Genomic DNA, 21,475 nt, shown 5'->3' with positions numbered 1-21,475 from the left:
TGGGTGTCTACACTAACCTTTCTCACTCTTCTCTTTCCTCATCCTTTGCATTCCAGATTACAACCACCGCCACCCCTGCCACCCCTCCCTTAGCCCTCCTATTACCTCGCCTCGTTGCCCTTGCATCAACCATTCAGCCCCCACCTCTTCTCGTTAATATCGAATTACCGCTACTACTTCCTCTCTCTTCCTTCTTTTTTTTGTTTCAATTCATCACCACCATTAAACCTTTCAAGTGTGAGGCTTTTTTGGTTAAGTTTAACTACATAAAACCATAATTGAAGTATTAGAAAGGTAAGTGTGTGGTTTTTGGGGTGATTTGGGGTTTTATAATTGTGTGTGGTTTGGATTTTGTGGTGGCGGTGGTGGTAGCTCGCGTGAGTGAGGTGGTGTTGATAGATTGTGGTGGTGATGGTTCGCGTGAGTGAGGTGGTGTTGGACTGTGGTGGTGGTGGTTCGTAGAGACTTGTGAGTGAGGTGATGTTGATAGATTGTGGTTGTTGTGGTTCATGGCGGGTGGGATTTTGGTGGTGGTTGTTGCCAGTGAGTGGAGGTTTGTGTGGCGGCAGGTGGTGTTGAGTGGTGATGTTGTGTGTGAGGTTGGTTGGTAAGTTGGAGGAAGGTGGTGGTAATGGAGGAAGATGGTGGTAATGGAGATGAAAGAGAAAGAAGCTGGTAGAGGAAGTGAGAGAAAATTGGGTGATTTTTTTGTTAATTAAATTTTAATTTTATTTTTTTAATTAATTATCATATTTAAAAAATGAAATAAATTAATCAATAAGGAAGTGACACGTGGCTTAGTAATCGGTTCAATGGGTAGGTGTGACCTACTAGGGTTGCTGAGAGAAAATGGGTAGGAAAGGTTGGATTATTCTAAAATAATCAAAAGGTAGGATTATTTTGGGAGAACCAAGTAAAGGTTGGATTATTCTTGTTACATTATCCTAAATACAACCACTTAACACATGTATGTAATTCTAAGATAGTACTCATATCACTCATGAACATCCCACCCATGCATCATTCATATTCTAAAAATCACCATCACAAATACAGTACTAAGCAAACCATTTTGTACACCCCCAACAACCAATGAAAGTAAAAATATCAACAAAACACAAACATCGTCAAATTTGAAATATAATACCTTTTGCATTCTTTTAAATTGGGTTTTAACTACCATATCTTTCTCCTTAACCTTTTCACCCGCCGTCTTCTTAGCATCAATCTGGGGTATACACCTTGTTTAACACCAAATCCATAAATAATAGATTCAATTTAGACAGACAAAAAAAATAAACACCAATAAATTACCTTTGCCCTTTTTCCTTTAATTTTTCCTAATTTAACACCCTTACTTTTTCCAGTATTTATACCATCCTACAAAATCTCCACAACCAGTTCCTTCCAATATTGTTCACCAGCATCAACTTCTTCCTCGCTTTCCGATTCCGCATCCTCCCCACCATCACTTGTCTGTAACGCTTCATACTTTGAAACCACTTCATCAGACCCATCAGAACGATTATCACTCTCATTAATGGAATCCTCCAATTCCCTTTCCTCAAACACTTGATTGGGTTTTGATTTCTTCTTTCCTTTGCTAGTCATTGTGTTGGTGACATCGACTCCGTGGATCATAAGCTACTAACTTCCGAGTTTGTTTGCAATGCTCTTTTAGATGTCCTTTGCGTTGACCCTTCATTAAAAATCAAGACAATAGTGCAACTTGTGAAAGAGAAGTTTGAGTTTTCAATAACGTACAAGAGAGCATGGCTAGCGAAACAAAAGGCAATAAAACTCATTTATGGGAATTGGTAGGGTTCATTTCAAGAGTTGCCTAAGTACATGCAAGCGTTGAAAGAATCAAATGCTGGAACTGTTGTTGAGTGGAGGTTGTTACAGAGTATGGTACTTGGAACTTGTGTTTTCCAACAAGGATTTTGGGTATTCAATCCATGCATTGATGGATTCCGTCATTGTAGGCCCCTTTATCACCATTGATGGAATTCATTTATATGGAAAATACAAAGGGACTCTACTTATTGCTATGGGAATCTATGCTAATTTTCAATTATTCCCCCTTGCGTTTGCGGTTGTTGAAGGATAAAACAATGATAGTTGGTCTTGGTTCATGGCTTGTATTAGAGCTCGGGTAGCACATAGAAAAGGTTTATGTGTGATATTTGATAGACATGCTGGCCTTTTAGCAGCAATGGATGAGGTTGGGAGTGGTTTGGAGGAGCCCAAAACCTATCACAAGTATTGCACACGTCCCAAAATTTAAAAGTGTCATCATAAAGAACCTTTTTGGCAAAGCAGCTGCTGCAAGGCAGAAGAAGAAGTTTGATTACTACATCAACAAAATTGGTGACTTGAATGTAGAGGCTTATCAATACTTGATGGAGATTCCATTTTATAAGTGGTCCATCCACCATGATGGTGGTTTAAGGTTTGGTGTGAATGCTACAAACATGTCAGAAGTTTTCAAGAGCCTTAAAAGGGGCTCATTGTCTCCCGATAATTGTCTTAGTGCAAATGACTTTTTTTCAAGTTAACTCCTATTTTGCAACTAGAGGTATTTGGAGTAAAAGAAGACTTAAAGAAGGCCATGAGTTATTAGAAAAGGCTACAAAGACAATATAGGCCAACATGGAGAAAGCCATACACCATGAGGTTGTTGTTTTTTACTATGATGCCATGGGGTTGTATCAGGTTAGGACAGGTCGTGGAAGGAGAAAAGATGGTAAAGGTGGTAATTAACACCCACACTATGAATTTGATGAGAAAGACATGTACTTGTGAGAAATTGGAAATATAAAAGTTGCCATGCTCTCGTGTCCTAGCAGTTTGTTGGCATCAAAGCCTATCACACTCAGATTTTGCGGATTCTTTTTTTAGGTTCGCTGAATACGGAATTTCATACTCGAAGTGTTTCACACCCGTTCCTGATCCTTGCCATTATTCCATTTACAATTGGCCTAATGTTGTAGTCAACCCAGATCTAAAAAGAGTCCCAGGCCGACGGTCTACTAGAATGCGAAATGAAATGGATGAGCGTCCCTATCGTGTCAAGAAGGCATGCAGTGTTTGTCGGCGACCAGGGCATAACAAGAGAACAATTCCTACAATTAGTGGTGTGGGATCATTTGGGTAACAACCATTAGATATTGCTAAAATGCCTAATTTGTATTCTAAAAAATTGAAATCTTATTTATTTTAATTTTTTTTCCTTACGCACGCTTAAAATTAATTAAATTTCCTCTTATCATGCAAGTCCCATGGATCCGATGATTCGACCAAGCCCAATTGATTCATCTGTTCTACGATTGCAAACTTCCCATAGGAGTCATGATGTTTGGAGTGGCGTGGCTAATAAAGTTTTATCAGTTAGGGAGCATGTGGTCAGCTTGGGACGTGAGTGGAAGGTAGAGGGTGGAGTACTAGACTATGTGAAGCGTATTGGGTTTTACGATGTGCATAGAATAGCGGGTGAAGGGTTTTTGCTTGACCATTCTCTTCTCACTGCGTTGGTTGAGTGGTGGAGGCAGGAGACACATACTTTCCATCTTGTGGTGGAAGAGGCCACTATTACTTTCCAGGATGTCGTCGTTTTGTTAGGTTTGAGAGTTCACGGCCCACCTTTCATTGATCCTCCGCTTGAGGGATGGCATGACCTTGTTGAGGAGTTTCTTGGAGTTTGACCTAGCTTTGATGATAAGGGTAAGCCATTTCTAGAGGGATATTCTTTGAAGTTGACATGGCTCAGACGACACTTCTCACAGATTCCAGAGGGAGCCGATGACGCTACTCTTCAGCGACATGGTCGCACTTACATTCTTACTCTCATGGAATCTATTCTCTTCGCTGACATGGGTGGTGATGTTGTGTCACTCTACTACTTGTTGTTACTTAGAGATTGGGAGACAGCTTCGACCTATAGTTAGGGGAGTGCGACTCTTGGTTTTTTTTACCTTCAGCTCTGTCGAGCATGTCAGAGAGGAGCGTGTCAAATTGGAGACCCACTTATCTTAGTGCAGTTGTGGTCATGGGAGCACATTTGTATTGGTCGACCCAATGTAAGGAAGCCTCGAGATCCTCCGTAGGAGGACCTTCATGAGGAGGAGGATATTTTAGGGACTCAACATGAGCGAGGTGTTGACTCCTTGGCGTGCAGGTAGTGTATTGCTTACAGTTTTAGTTCTTACATTGTTTTCCCTGATGAGAACTAAGAATTATTATTAACTATTTTTACAGTTGTGTAGATACCTAATTGTGTCTCCCCAAAAACCAAACCCGGTGATGAGTACCTTTCACGTCATTTGATTATCTATCGAACGAAGTGAAAGTGTGAAAAGTCTTGTGATGCGGTTGTTTATAAAAAAATAACTCTTCTTTCTGTTTTTAAAATGTACTCTGTTTATGAAAATGTCTAGTCTAATTTAGTTTGGTCCATGATAAGGGTCCAATAATAGTGTAGTTGGATTAGGATCGAAAAGAGCTTTCCAATGATATATTATAATCCCAATTCCGATGAATAATGAGGAAGTTATAGCTAAAATAGTAAATTGGGCCTAAAATGGTTTTATGGTTCAATGATCTAGTGGAGGGCCCATTAATGAATATTCCTAAAGTTATTAGGATTTATTTTAATTTTCTAGAATAATCTAGAAGGTTGTTTTGAGTACTAATGAGATTAGGATGGATAATTATATCTTTCATGAATATAAAGAATTCTATTTGGATTAAAACAAGTTTTTTAAAAAGATTAAATCCGATTTTCAAAGATAGTACGGACATTGTTAATCGAATTTAATTAGATTAAGGATTCCGTGCGGATTTTTAGAAAACGTGTGAATCAGCGCGGAACGACAAAGCTGGCGCACCACGACAAGCCTGTCGCACGACGACGGGGGTGTAGCGTCGCGCTGGACCTGACGTTCTGCGATAGGGACAGTTTTATTCCTAATAGGATTCTGTAGACACCCATTTGTGTCTCCCCAAAATCAAACCCGGTGATGAGTGCCTTTCACGTCGAACCATAATCGAATGAGGTGAAAGTGTGAAAAGTCTAGTGTTGCGGTTAGTTTTTGTTAAAATTCTTTCTTTCTGTTGTCGAAAACCCACTCTATTTTATGAAAACGTCCATTCCAGTTTAGTTTGGTCCATGATAAGGGTCCAATAGTAGTGTAGTTGGATGGGGCTTGAAAAGAACTTTCCAACGATATATTATAAGCTCAATTCCGATAGATAATGAGGAAGTTATGGCCAAAATACTAAACTGGGCCCAAACCGGATTTTACCTACGACCCAATGATCATGAGGAGGGTCCAAAGGTTTAATCCTATTCCTAAACTAATTAGGATTGATTAGAATCTTCTATAAGTTTCTAAAATATCTTAATTATCATTTTTGAAAAGATAATATTAAGGAATTTGATTTAAATATAAACTTTCCTTTTTTATATAAAACTTTCCTTTTTTAAAGTCCTAATTCTATTCAGATTTAAACATGTTCAAAGACATGTCAGATATTATTTTCGTGCCTCATATTTTTTATCCAAATTTTATATGGTTGGATAGATCTTGAAATTATCTTTCCAATGATATATTATAATAATAATTCCGAGCTATAACGGAAAAAGATATGAATAAGATATCAAACTCTATCCAAAACTGACACCGTCTCACTATTTCATTCATATCTTTTGTTCTACAACATATTTTAATCTGATTCTAATTTGGTTAGAAAGTAGACTTCAAGATCTTTCCAACGACATCTTATACATCTTATTCCGATTCCTGGATCAAAAGATATGATAAAAACAAAATCCGCAAAAACTGCTGTCTACGAGTTTTATTTCGATTCGAATTTGGATTCTTTTCTTAATTCTTCGACCCTCTTTTTTCCCATAAATAGAGGTCATATCTCCCCTTTTTCAATCACCAACTCTCATCAAGATTTTCTTGATTATTCTCTCTCTCTCTTTTCTAAACTAGCCTTTTCTCAAATACAAAATTCCGCATTCATTAGATCTAGAAACACTTAGCCATATTCGAAGTTGCCTTCGCCCTAGACGTGAAAGGTTTAATTTCTGAGGGTTTGGTCCCAAATCTCTCTTTCAATTATTTAATTTAATTGTTTTGATTATTATTTTCCTTGAAGTTACTAACGTGTGTATTTTGTTATTAGAAAGAGGTACGAGGCATCCAAGTAAGTACTTTAATTGATTAATTGATTTATGATGTAGAAATCATGTTTACATTGTTGTTATGATATTCCTAGTATGATGTCTAGGGTAACTTTAATATTAAATATGATTGCTATGATGCCTTTTATTCTCTTCCTAATATTTATGATTGTTAGTATCATGTTAAGGCTAAAGCTTTGATTTTTATTGCTTAGTGACATGCTAGGGTTTGTTATTAATCTTGTTAGTATCATGCCTAGGATCTTGATATTATTATTATGCTTTAATATTAACATGAATATGATTATAATTATAATTGTTATAATGATTATGAATATTATTATTTTGATGATTATTTTATTTATGATAATTATTTCAATTATTATTAATATGATGATTATTTTCTTTTATGATTATTATCATGATTATTTCAATTATAATTTATTTTTATGATGATGATATTCATTATTATGTTGCTTGATGCTTATTATTTATTGCTTGATCACACCTTTTATTGCATGTTTAAAGGGAATTGGTACTTGTAATCACGCTTAATAAGATAATTAATAATCTTGTTAGGTTAATTTTGATTATAATTCAAGTGATCGCCAATAATAGTTTATTTGTGCATTAATATTCAACCAACATAGATTAAACAGGTTTAGGGTTAACCTATTGATTGTATGTTAATCAGAAAACGCACATGAATACGAGCAGAATAAAGTAGAGGCCTATTATTAGGGCAGGTTCAATCTCTTTTAGGTTGGATTTGTACCTTCATCCCTGAACCCTTATTTGGTTCATGACCTTATGGAGTTGACGATCTCTTGGATCGTTAAGGGGTGTAACCTTCACCTCGTGAACGGTTTACAAGTTCCTTAAAAACTTGTTGGCGACTCTTTTGCTCTATCTTCTTCCCTTTTGGACGCCACCGTACTTTAGTGTATGATCACAGTGGGGTTCAAGCTAGTGGGATTAAAGCTTGAAACTATTCCCTACAGTTTTTGGCGACTCCACTGGGGAGGATTTCTATTTTAATTCCTGAATTTGTTTCGGCAATGATTTAGAATGAGTGGATGAGACTCGAAAAGTTCTAAGTATTTCATGTGCGTAATTTTGATTAACATTATTGTCATATGCATAAAAAGGTTCTCGTTGGAAAAACCATCCGTAATGAGTCAAAAACATAGGATTTTACACGTAGGAAATTTGAGAAATGTCTTTCACAACTAGGACTGAAATAACACCGCGCAAAACTGGAAGATTTTATCGAGCACAGAAAGCTGCTGAGGCATGTGGGAAGTAGCGTCAGGGGCCAGAGCTTGGCGCCAAACTTTTAGCCGTAGCGCCAGACGCCGGTATTAGCGCCAGACGCTACAGTTAAAAGTTGGCGCCAGTCTCTGTTTGTTGGCGCCAATTTCCCCCAATACCGAGCCAGAAATATGCGTTCTGATTTCGACTGGTTTTTCGTATTGTTTGCTCGATCCTACTTCCTGATTGAATTTTTTTCTCACTTTTCTGAAACCCATATGTGTTCTACATATGGACATAACCTTCTGGGAATTCATGCTCTATCTACCCGATTGAACGCTCCTGGCAACAAAGGGTACATCTAAGATGTTGAATTCACCAAACCATGGAAGTGAGTTTTTTCTAAAACTCGCGGTGTCCCATCCACACGCGCTAACCCTTCACGGTTAGGCTTCTGCGCGGTGCATCCGGACAATTAACCATGGACCTTCTATTGACTAAACCATATCCCGAACTTTAGAGAACTAGAGCCATAGTTAGGTTGCAAACTCATTGCATCATATTGTGCCTACTTGACTAATTGTGCATTATTTGTTGTGCATACTCTATGTGATTTTTCCTAACCGTTTGTTTGACTTTTGTTAAGACTAAATAAACCGATTAATGACTAAAGGACTTTGTTTAATTAATTAATTAATTAATTTGAGCTAATAAATAAACATAAAATCGAGTCATAGTTCCTTTAAGTCAACCCGGATTTTTATTCCCGTATACTGCACAAATGTCAACTTGTTTTGGTCATATCTGAAGTTATAGAAAGAAATACGAGTCTTACAACCTATGGATCTGTAGCCCCGAGTTTTTTCTTTAATTTGGCGTTGGTTTCATATCAATCAGAGTCGCAGATCAAAAGTTATGACTAAAATACCACAGTCTGTCCAGTTTAATGCATATACGTGAAGTCTTAACTTAGTCTTTGCTTGAGTCTAGTCACATAGTCTAGCCACATGGTCATGACACGAGTCTTAACATGTCACCTACACTCACTAGTCTTAGCACACACTTTGAGTACATATCACCATGGCCATGTCTTAGGTTCATGCATGAGTCGGTCTTTTCCGTCATTTGAGTTGGGGGGTACATTCTATTCCTAATTCTTCATATCCCTCCATCTAAATCTTCTTTCACATTCTATTCCAATCTTTCTTCACTTCTTCCATCCATGTGTGTTGAATCGAGTTTGAGTCATATGATTGACAAACAAAAAATGAGGGTGATGATGAAACAACACAAGACAAGAGATGAGCTTCAACAACAAGATTTTATGACCTCTTTTTCTATTTCTTTTTCATTTTACCCCTTCCCCAATAAGTCTAGCATAGGAACCTTTTATTTTCTTTTAGATTAATTTTGTAGATTTTTCCTTTTTCCCTTTTTAATAAAATGAGCATTTATTTCCTTACATATGATCATTTCATTATATTGCATTAAAAATAAAAAAAAAATAAAAAAAAAATAAATCCATGTCGAACTAAGCACAAGGTATACCAATGATTTGAGGCACCCTTGTAGCCACATCATATCTCCTTTCACCTTTCTAATTTACAAATCCTTTCTTCATAAACCACTTTGAGCCTCGTCTAACGATAGACCTTTCTTTTTTCAACCTACATCTATCTAACCTTGGGATGGGATGGTGTGCAACTTATGCAATTTTCAAAGAACAAAGCTTGAGTGATTTCAGAAAATCAAAATAGCAAAAATAAGCAAAAGCAAAAAAATAAAAACAAGTGTACAAAATGGTAAGTGTTCCAATGTCTTTGATGTGAAAATATCTTCGATAAGAATACGTCTCAGATTGCGTCTCTTATCGAGTGCTCGGTACCATGCCTGAGAAACATGAATGCCAAGTGAGTGATAGACCGCATGATCGGGATTGCCCACACTTATAAAAATAAAATAAATGCTAAAGCAAAAGAAAGAGCTAAAAAAAAGAGTAGAAAACCTCAAGCATGAAAATACAAATATTCAAAAGCAAGGTTGCACACCTTGGGGGCTTATCTAGGGTCTTGAGCCTTTATCCCCTTCTTCTTTAAACCTTTAGCCTAACCACGTTACAACCCTTAAAAAGACCTTTTTGAGGTATACACACTTGTGCTAGATTTGGCTAGAGCTACGTTCGGCCTGATTCCTAACGGATACGTAGGCAACCTCACATCGAGGTGCGGCCGTAATAAACATGCATTCGTATTCACATTCACACACTTACACCATGATCATATCAAGGGATCTCCAATGCTCATCCCTATTCATTTAGAGCTAGACTTGGGGGCTTGATCCCTACATTATTAGCTTATCTAGCCTAAGAGTCACCACCATTTGACTCTTTTCAATAATATATTTTTCCACACACTTAGCTCTTGCGGCCTAACTTTAGTGTCACTATCACACACAGCACAGATACATGACCAAATATACTTCCCTTAGGAACCCTTTGTCATGAAATCTTAATACAACGCTGAAGCATGCCTTGTCATATCAAAATCGCTCATCAATCGTAATCATCATTGCATCACGAAGTATGAAGTGCTTAGCCTCCGTGCCTAAGTTACCCAAATACTTTCGTCATGGAGTCAACAGTTGAGATAGCCTAGGATGGATTAATCCTTGAACCTTGAGAGATAGTATCAAACAACATTTGACTAAGCTCATTCAACATGCATCTTTAAACTTTTGATTTTCTTTTTCACGTCTTTCTTTTTCGGGAGAAAGTCGGTACCCTCCACAAAAATGACGGAAAATTTTTGCTTTTTTGCATTTTCAAGTCGCATAATCAACACTATGCACACACGGGTCATGAGTCTAACACATGTGCCATTTCACTTTGAGTCGAGTCAACCTCGAGTCAGTCATATCGAGTCAAGTTTATACCTTGAGTCGTGCCAAGTCGATGAGTCAAGCAACATTAAACCTTAGGTCAACCCTAAGATAATATTAAGCCTTAGGTCAACCCTAAGATGGTTAAAGAAATTGGCAAAGTTCTATAGTCAAAAATAAATACAGGTGCAGCAGAATAGGGAGGACCCTACTCCAATTCCTAGCGCCAAAGATATCTCAGCAACGACAGAGCTTGAAGCCTCTCAGAAAGGTGATTTCGACCTCATACAACAATTTTGGGTTCCTTGGTACGCCAGTTAGCCCCTATAAGCAATTTGACATGATTAAGTAGTCAGTTTGATTACAATTGCAATAAGTGATCGACCTGATGAAAGATCGTCTCACTTAGCTTAAAGCGCCTAATCACGGAGACACCGACATACTGGTTTTAGCAGAAATAAAATTCAGACAAGCCTTAGAGATCGACAAACGTTGGTCTTCGGAAATTTTTCTTCAGAACATTATCGCAACAAACATTCATTCAAAAGCTCTATTGTTCAGAGACGCGTGAACATTTCCATCAGAAGCTCTTTTGCTCCAGAGACGCGTGGGCATATCATCAAAGCTCTTTTGTTCAGAGACGCGTGGACATTTCATTCAAGCTCTTTTGCTCCAGAGACGCGTGGACATTTCATTCAAGCTCTTTTGCTCTAGAGACGCGTGGACATTTCATTCAAGCTCTTTTGCTCCAGAGACGCGTGGACATTTCATTCAAGCTCTTTTGTTCAGAGACGCGTGGACATTTCATCAGAAGCTCTTTTGCTCCAGAGACACGTGGGCATATCATCAAAGCTCTTTTGTTCAGAGACGCGTGGACATTTCATCAAAGCTCTTTTGTTCAGAGACGCGTGGACATTTCATTCAATCTCTTTTGCTCAGAGACGCGTGGGCATCCTATTATCAAGCTCTTCGTGGACACATCATTCAGAAGATCATATCAAAAAGAAGCTCTTTGTTCAGAGACGAATGAACATCGAAACAGCAAGGTGGCGTTCCCTAGATTGTGGAGAGTTGTCACAAACAACTGAGGATTGTTTCAAGAGAAATAATTTTCGATGGTATTCCCTTGGACGTGGAATATTATCACAGCGGGGAAGATAGTTTCGGGCAAAGCAATCTTCTAATTTGGAAGCAGTTACGGGCGTAGCGGTTTTCAAGCGGGATGGCATTCTCTAGCTTGCAGGAGGTCATCAAAACAACAGTACGGCAGCGAATCGGTTACTTTCAGAGACGTGTGCTCGACGGTGCAAGATACGCGTTTCTTAACTCTTTTATCTGTTTAACTAACGCTAGTTTTGCAGGTATCGGCGTTACAAGAGTGATTTAGGATTGCAGAACGTTCTGAATCATTCTCCGTCCCTATCGTTACTTTGACTTTCGTTTTCGAAACTTGCGTTTCTCCAAACTCAGTCAAAGTGGGGGCTTCTGTAGACACCCATTTGTGTCTCCCCAAAACCAAACCCGGTGATGAGTGCCTTTCACGTCGAACCATGATCGAATGAGGTGAAAGTGTGAAAAGTCTAGTGTTGCGGTTAGTTTTTGTTAAAATTCTTTCTTTCTGTTTTCGAAAACCCACTCTATTTTATGAAAACGTCCATTCCAGTTTAGTTTGGTCCCTGATAAGGGTCCAATAGTAGTGTAGTTGGATGGGGCTTGAAAAGACCTTTCCAACGATATATTATAAGCCCAATTCCGATGGATAATGAGGAAGTTATGGCCAAAATACTAAACTGGGCCCAAACCGGATTTTACCTACGACCCAATGATCATGAGGAGGGTCCAAAGGTTTAATCCTATTCCTAAACTAATTAGGATTGATTAGAATCTTCTATAAGTTTCTAAAATATCTTAATTATCCTTTTTGAAAAGATAATATTAAGGAATTTGATTTAAATATAAACTTTCCTTTTTTTTATAAAACTTTCCTTTTTTAAAGTCCTAATTCTATTCGGATTTAAACATGTTCAAAGACATGTCAGATATTATTTTCGTGCCTCATATTTTTTATCCAAATTTTATATGGTTGAATAGATCTTGAAATTATCTTTCCAATTATATATTATAATAATAATTCCGAGCTATAACGGAAAAGATATGAATAAGATATCAAACTCTATCCAAAACTGACACCGTCTCACTATTTCGTTCATATCTTTTATTATACAACATATTTTAATCTGATTTTAATTGGGTTAGAAAGTAGACTTCAAGATCTTTCCAACGACATCTTATACATCTTATTCCGATTCCTGGATCAAAAGATATGATAAAAACAAAATCCGCAAAAACTGCTGTCTACGAGTTTTATTTCGATTCGAATTTGGATTCTTTTCTTAATTCTTCGACCCTCTTTTTTCCCATAAATAGAGGTCATATCTCCCCTTTTTCAATCACCAACTCTCATCAAGATTTTCTTGATTATTCTCTCTCTCTCTTTTCTAAACTAGCCTTTTCTCAAATACAAAATTCCGCATTCATTAGATCTAGAAACACTTAGCCATATTCGAAGTTGCCTTCGCCCTAGACGTGAAAGGTTTAATTTCTGAGGGTTTGGTCCCAAATCTCTCTTTCAATTATTTAATTTAATTGTTTTGATTATTATTTTCCTTGAAGTTACTAACGTGTGTATTTTGTTATTAGAAAGAGGTACGAGGCATCCAAGTAAGTACTTTAATTGATTAATTGATTTATGATGTAGAAATCATGTTTACATTGTTGTTATGATATTCCTAGTATGATGTCTAGGGTAACTTTAATATTAAATATGATTGCTATGATGCCTTTTATTCTCTTCCTAATATTTATGATTGTTAGTATCATGTTAAGGCTAAAGCTTTGATTTTTATTGCTTAGTGACATGCTAGGGTTTGTTATTAATCTTGTTAGTATCATGCCTAGGATCTTGCTATTATTATTATGCTTTAATATTAACATGAATATGATTATAATTATAATTGTTATAATGATTATGAATATTATTATTTTGATGATTATTTTATTTATGATAATTATTTCAATTATTATTAATATGATGATTATTTTCTTTTATGATTATTATCATGATTATTTCAATTATAATTTATTTTTATGATGATGATATTCATTATTATGTTGCTTGATGCTTATTATTTATTGCTTGATCACACCTTTTATTGCATGTTTAAAGGGAATTGGTACTTGTAATCACGCTTAATAAGATAATTAATAATCTTGTTAGGTTAATTTTGATTATAATTCAAGTGATCGCCAATAATAGTTTATTTGTGCATTAATATTCAACCAACATAGATTAAACAGGTTTAGGGTTAACCTATTGATTGTATGTTAATCAGAAAACGCACATGAATACGAGCAGAATAAAGTAGAGGCCTATTATTAGGGCAGGTTCAATCTCTTTTAGGTTGGATTTGTACCTTCATCCCCGAACCCTTATTTGGTTCATGACCTTATGGAGTTGACGATCTCTTGGATCGTTAAGGGGTGTAACCTTCACCTCGTGAACGGTTTACAAGTTCCTTAAAAACTTGTTGGCGACTCTTTTGCTCTATCTTCTTCCCTTTTGGACGCCACCGTACTTTAGTGTATGATCACAGTGGGGTTCAAGCTAGTGGGATTAAAGCTTGAAACTATTCCCTACAGATTCGGTCTTTTTCTGATCGTTTCCGGGCTATTTTCTCTTTAAATAGGATCGTATTTCCCCGTTTTTAATAACTCACAATCATCATCAATATTCTATTATATTCTCTTCTCCCTCAAGCTAATAGTTTTTCTTTCTCTCTCTTTCTAAGCCTTCCCTTTTCAAATAAAAATACCGCGTTCACGAGTTCTAGACACACCTAACCAAGCTCGAATTTGCCTTTGCCCTAGACGTAAAAGGTTGATAATTTCTGAGGATTTTTGGTCCCAAATCCCTATTTCAATTATTTAAATTAATTGTTTGATTTAATATTTTCCTTGAAGTTACTAACGTGTGTATTTTGTTATTAGAAAGAGATACGAGGCAACCAAGTAAGTTATTTTATTGCTATATTTCCATAGAAAGCATGCTTAGATTATTTTATTAATTCCTAGTATCATGTTAGGATGTCTTAATGATTCCTAGTATCATGTTTAGGGTGTCAACTAATATTTCTAATATCATGTATGTTTCTAGTATCATGCTTACGTTGCTTCATATTTTCTTCTATCATGTTAGTATCATGTTAGGGCTAAAGTTTTGATCTTTATTGTTTAGTGACATGCTAGGATTTGTTATTAATCTTGTTAGTATCATGCTTAGGAACTTGCTATCAATATTATTATGCTTTCATGAGATTGAGAATATTATGATGATGATGATTATTATTATTGTTGCTTGATATATATTATTGTTATTGCTTTATCACACCCTCTCTTGCAGGTTTAAAGGGAATTTGTACTTGTAATCACGCTTAATAAGATAATAATTTTATTTAGGCTAATGTGATTTTAATTCAAGTGATCGTCAATAATAGGTTTGTTTGTGCATTAATGTTAAGTCAACATAGATTAAACAGGTTTAGGATTAATATATTGATTGTATATTAGTCAGAAAGCGCACATGATCAATATGAGAAGAATAAAGTAGAGGTTTGTTTTTAAGGCAGGTTCAATCTCTTTTAGGTTGGATTTGTACCTTCATCCCCGAATATTCAGTCATGGTTCCAGACCACTATGGAGTTAGCGATCTCATTGATCTTTTTTTTTTTTTTTGGCAACAATCTCATGGATCTTGAAGGGGTGTAATCTTCACCTGTGAACGGTTTACAAGTTCCTAAAACTTGTTGGCGACTATTTTACTTTAGATTCCTTCCCTTTGGACGTCACCATACTTAAGTGTATGATCATAGTAGGGCTCAAGTGTGGGATGCTCTAAATTATTCGCTACAAGTTGGCTACGTGTACATCTTTCGTGTGCGCATACTGCTTCTGGGCTCTCATACTATCGAGATGCATTTGACCATCAGCATGAGGACCAGGTATAATCGGTGCTTTTTTTTGCATTGGTATTCGTTCATTATAATAGTTATATTAACTTATACAAATAACATACCTATTTTGGGAATTAGATGATTTGGCAGCCATGTACCGAGGCGATGATGGAGTGACTTCCAGAGATTTGTCGCTCTGACATTCACATTTAGCGTACACGTGCCCCTCTTATTTTCTTTGACGTTGTTGAGTTCCGCCTCCCAGACCGAGTCATGCACCAGTTCGGGTTAAAGTAGTCGATCCTAAAGGCAGTTGACACGGACTTTGCTCTACACAACAAGGATCGAAGGGGAAAACGTAACCGGTAGATTCGACATTCAGAGTATATACATGAGTGGGGTCGACGAGAGGCATTAGTAGTCCAGGGTAACCCGTTCACTAGGACTTCTTCACTATTCATAACAGTGTACATGGCTTGGTACCATCGCATTACGAGATTGATCATTACTCCACCTTCACAGCCACGCCCCCCGTGTCATTACCATCCATCTAGCTCTGACCTATTACTTGTATGAACTTCATTGCATTTCAATTATAATGTAGTTATTAGGGGTGTAAATGAGCTGATACGTTCGTGAACTACTCGCGAACAAGCTCGTTCAAAACTTGTTTGTTAAGCTAACAAACAAGATTGAACAAAAATCTTAAGCTCGTCAAATAGATGAACAAAGCTCGAACAACATCATGTTCGACTCGGTAATGTTTATGAACAACTCGTTTAAATCAATTTATAAGTTTTTTCACGCCCAATTAGAATTTGAATCATTTATATATATTTTATTCATTCATATTTGTAAAAAGTACTAATTATTTCATTATGTAAAATCATAAAAACTATGCCATTACCTTTTTCTATAGAAAGAATATAAATATCATATACTCCATCCGTCCCCAAAAGAACGACCCAATTGGGTTAATTTCGCGGGCATTAGGAAACTTATTGCGAGTACAAATGTATGGGAAAACGCTAGTCAGCAATAATTTGCAATTAATATCTAGAGAGAGAAAGTCCTAGATGTAAGTTTTTATCTTTATCCTATGCCTAATAAACATGATGTAATAAGGCACTAATCCATTGATGCTTTATTAGCCAATAAGATTAAAGTATTGTTTTGCAACAACCAATATAATTAAAATACACAAGATTGCCGGTCTAGTACTTTTAAAAGGTAGGGAAAGAATAGATGTTGGAAAAAACAAATGGGTCATTCTTTTTTTGGACTAAAATTAGGCCAAATGGGTCGTTCTTTCAGGGACGGAGGGAGTATAAAATTAAATGGATGTGTTAAAATTTGAAAGAAAACATTTTTTGACGATAATTTAAGGCTTATTTATTTAATCAAGCCCGATTTAGACCCATTCAAGCTCGAACTTAAACTTAAAATGCAAACGAGTACGTTTATGAACAAAGCTCAAACAAGCCAAATTCTTAACGAGCCCAGCTCGAACAAGATTTTTAAAAGCTTGTTCAAGCTCGAGATAGTTCAAACACGAATAGTTCTTATCAAGCTTGGCTCGAATAGACTAAAACTCGGCTCAACCCGGATCGTTTGCAGCCCTAGTAGTTATTTCGTTTTTAAATTCATTGTACTAACATTAAAACTAACTTCAATGTAGGCACATGCAGTTGTTGATTTGAACGCGAAGCTATCAGGAGCTACTGCGACCATCTCTGATTTTCCACCAATCAAGGCTTTGCCATTTGCCATACAAATGATGTAGAGTCTTACATCATTTTGTGGGCAGACCTTGTCTAGGGTGGGGCATTCACACCATATTGAGCATCCTCGAGTGTGCACTTCGCTATCTTCTTCTAATTCTATTGTGCACACTCGGCCAATTAGACCACCACCTTATCATGGTGGTCATTCATCACGTGCCTTTCGTCCACCGACTCCCACTCGCTCTCCCTTACATGCTCCCACTCGCTCTCCCTTACATGCTCCTTCCCCCTCTCCCTTACATGCTCCTTCTCCCTCTCCTACAGTTCAACATCCAGTTGTTACTTTTGCTCCACTTTTTCCGCCTCCCCTACCCTCTCCTCCTCCTCCTCAAACTGTACTTGTTAGTCCTCAACATACTATCGTCACATCTCCTCCACTAGTGCAATGCCAGTATCAAATAGTTTGATGGCGTGGCAATAGTAAGTCTAAGCTTGGAGTTGGAGTTGGCCTACATCCAGTGGACGAGACAACTACATAACCTTCATCATCACTTCATCGGAAGAAGCAACGTACGAGCTAGTTGTATATTTTGGTACCATTGACATATGCTATTTTGCAAATGACTAGTATTTGAGACTTTGTTTTTATTTTATTATTTGATAAGTATTTAACAATGCTCTTATAATACCTTAATACAATTTGGTCTTCCATGGATTAGAATGTTTAAGTTCATTAACATGTTATTTGTGGTGGTTGTGTTGAAGATATGGTATATGGACTTTGCAGGCTGAAAATAGTAGGTTTTACAGGTACACTTGCAAGTTTATTTTTTGGCTGATTTACTAATATTTTGTTTTAAAAAAAATTTACAGCCAAAACCGCTACTTGTGATGTCTATTTTATAAACCGATACTTCAAGTAGCGATATTTTGAGGAAAACCGTCACTTCATATAGCGGTGTATGAAATTAAAACCACTACTTCAAGTAGCGGTATGTTGCTTGACCGAAAAAAAAAAAAAAAAAAAAAAAAAAAAAAAAAAAAAAAAAAACAGTTTTTTTCCTTAATTGACATAAACGGTACGGTGGGAATTAAAAAAAAAAATTTGGCTTTACGTGTTTTCCCAACAAGGGAAAGGGCTCTTTATCCGATTCAACTCCATTTGACGCGCAAATACAGCACTACTTGATACTCAATCACTCATCATGTCAAGTAAGCTTGATAATGCTACCCACCTACATTAGATATACTAGTATAAATTTTATTTTATTTATTTATTTATTTATTTAAGAAAGGATACATTAGATATAAAATAACAATTAACAGCTAATTATTTTCCTCAAACCTTGACCAATACCTTCTAAAATAAAACCTTTAAATTTTATCGTAAAAAAAAAAAAAAAAACAAAACAAAACAAAACAAAAAAAGAAAAAACCTTGACCAATACCTTTCTTTTAAGGTTTAAATTTTATCTTCAAAAAATAAAAAAAAAAATTTACCTATTGACTTAAAGCAAGATCAATATCAACTGTTCGGTGGTGTACAACGAAAACTTCCAATGTCCAGATGACATTCATGTTACTGCATGAAATTACTCCAATCCACAACAAAAAAAAAAAAGAAAAAAAAAATTCTTTTAAACGTTTAAAATGAATGCATAAATCAATGAAATTCCAATCACGCATATAAATTACGGAGTAAGAGAAACCGTATAGGAACAACTTTATTGAATTCTCAAATATCCACAATAGGGACAGGAGAAACTCTATAAGTTCATGACATGTAAAAAAAAAAGGAAAAAAAAAGCATGAAACCAATCTATAGCTTTTCAAGTAAACAAGTGTATAAATTGTTTCCCTTGCAATTCAACTTATGAAAAGGGTTTGATAATCATAAGCAATGAGGATAATTAAATCTCTGAGCACAGAGATAATCTCAGAGAAGTATAATTCCATCTTCAATGCGATGCAATTTTAAGAATAATGGTCTTATTGATCCATGACTTCCAGCTTCCGTTTCCCCTTCTTGTTATATTAACAGCAGACTCAGCACCGACCTCAACATTTGCAGCTTTCTCGGGCTGTGGCTTCTTGCACAGAAGAAAATTCCGGGCACCATGAGCTCCAATTGTCTCAAGTGGACTTAAAGCTGCAAAAACCAGAAACATAATGAACAATCAGAAAATTTATACAAGTACATCATTAATGCATCAGTGAATCAACAAGTTAAGTTGCAGGAGTGCAGGACAATCAAATTGAAGATAAATTTCGTCACAGAGCAAGAAAAAGTTAAACAATCAAATCATGCAGACAAAAGAAAGCAAAATTTAGACAAGTACTGATTTATGGAAGATAGAATGTTCACAAACCTCAAGTCATGTATATGAATTAGAAAAGAATCTAAAAACATAGAACAAGATCCACATGGCCTAGTATTTGACATGCAATGTAGACTAATCAGTGTTCCAAAGCTTCCATAATGCAGGTAATTTAAAAAGTTGAGCTATATAGTAGCTAATTTAGATACTGCTGAACGCGCGCAAAGGTACAGTTGATATTGATATTATGGTAAGAAAATGCTGACAGTAAGGCAATGTGATGAGCTATTACAAAATTGGCTTCTTCTTAGTTCTTACTAAAACTTCAATGTTCAGAAGACACCAGAATTATTGCGATTAAAGGAGATGCTTCAAATATCACATAATGATACACCCGGATGTTTTAATCAACAAAAGAGCAAATAATATTTTTTGAGCAAATGACCCCGGGTGTACATAATAGGCTCTCCATAATGCTAAGCTCATACTTTCGTTTTACAATTACCAGTCTCTAAAAATAGCAGTTAAGTCATTCTCCCCTATACAACTTCGAAAATAGGCCAATCCTATACACAAGGTAAAACCACAGGAAAATAACACAAATTATACAAACACTTGATTCTTCAAATAATTGAAACACTAAGCCATTGTTAATCTCACCCATCTAAAATTTGTGAATTCGCCAAACCTAGAAAAACGCATAATTACACAGAAAACTAAAGCCAAATTTAAGAATTCAGGAATCAATCAACATTTCTTATTCCATAATTTTCCAATGTAACCATTCCATAATTTTCCAATGTAATTATGATAAGCAAACACCTCATTTCTTATTCCAATTGCTTATTAAACCCAAATTTTCCAAGTTCACCTAAAAAGTCAACAAAAACTAAATTTCACCTAATTTAACTTACAAACACCAAATTTCACCTAACCTAATCACAAAAATACAAAATCCTAAATCACAAAATTATATTAATCAACAAAAAAAACATTAATAATATTAAAATTAATCAAATTAAATAGAACAAAAGGAAGGAAATTAATACCATCAGATCCAGCAGAAGGGCAATGAAGGAGGAAATCATTAAGATTAGAACCGAGAACAGGAAGACGACCTTCACGAGCGTATGATTTCAACGCCGTATCAATAACAGCAGCAACAAGCTCCCCTTCATTCACAACAAATCTTAAAGGTCCAGCACTTCCCAGAACATTCACCGTAATCAACACCCGATTTCCCTTTGCCTTTTTTTGCTTGCTTAGCAACATTTTTTCCGATTTTTTTTCCAAATAATAATTCAAAATTCTCAGATCGAAGAATTGATTTGTAACCCAAAAAAAAACTCCCGAAAATCAAAAACAATAATTCAAAATTTCCAGATCGAATGATAGAATGGTAAAAATTATAAACCCAGAAAATTATTCTGGAAAATTGAAAGAATGTAGAATATTTAAGGGTCAAGGCCGAGGCAGCGGTAGTACCAACCTTCCATGCAAGAACCGAAAGCGAAAGCGGAAGAAGATGACAATGAATGAACGAAGATCCCCCTTGTAAAGAGGAAGGGGGAAGATCGCATGTAATTTTTACTTAAGATTTCCACCATTCACAACCAATTTAATCTTACAATTGTTGGTTTTTTTGCAGAAATCTAGCTATTCTTCTGGGTTTTTATTGCTCAAATTGAAGCAAAAACACCCAACAATGGCGGAAACAAAGGATTGTTGGGAAAGAGGAGAGAGAAAGTGGGAGTAGATGAGAAAATTGGAGAAGGCGGAATTTATATAGGAAGAACAATTGAGGGCTAGGGTTTGGAAAAGGGGGGAAATTTGAGGGTAAAATTAACAATTTATTTATGATGGTCTGAAATTGTGTTATTTAAATAAAAAAAATAAGAAGGAAGAAATTAGGAAAGAATACGCCGACTAAAGAAGAGAGGAGATCTAATAACACACGCAGCACGCCGTTTCTCGTAATTTCTAAGCGAAGCATATGCTTTTATTAGCAGCCGGTATTTAATTTCTATGGTTAATTTCTCACGTGTTTTAGTAATCTTGCCTATTTCTTTTCAATTTTATATTTGTGGGAGCCAAGTTATTTGGAAA

The 21,475-nt window shown here is 36.0% G+C and overlaps 1 protein-coding gene across 1 annotated transcript; it reads right to left on the bottom strand.

Moving 5' to 3' along the window:
- Positions 1 to 18,750: 18,750 nt before the first annotated feature.
- On the bottom strand, positions 18,751 to 21,222 carry LOC145556694 (uncharacterized protein At4g22758-like). Its single transcript, XM_081618353.1, has 2 exons — positions 20,419 to 21,222; positions 18,751 to 19,200 (listed from the first exon to the last, which is right to left on the bottom strand). The coding sequence occupies exons 1-2, from the start codon at positions 20,639 to 20,641 to the stop codon at positions 19,010 to 19,012; spliced, it is 414 nt and encodes a 137-aa protein (XP_081474479.1). The 5' UTR covers positions 20,642 to 21,222; the 3' UTR covers positions 18,751 to 19,009.
- Positions 21,223 to 21,475: the final 253 nt, after the last annotated feature.

Source organism: Chenopodium album, chromosome 1 (assembly GCF_948465745.1).
Source record: "Chenopodium album chromosome 1, dcCheAlbu1.1, whole genome shotgun sequence".
Lineage (NCBI taxonomy): Eukaryota > Viridiplantae > Streptophyta > Magnoliopsida > Caryophyllales > Amaranthaceae > Chenopodium > Chenopodium album.
The sequence above is the reverse complement of the archived record's forward strand: the minus strand, read 5'-3'. Positions and strand labels throughout refer to the sequence as shown.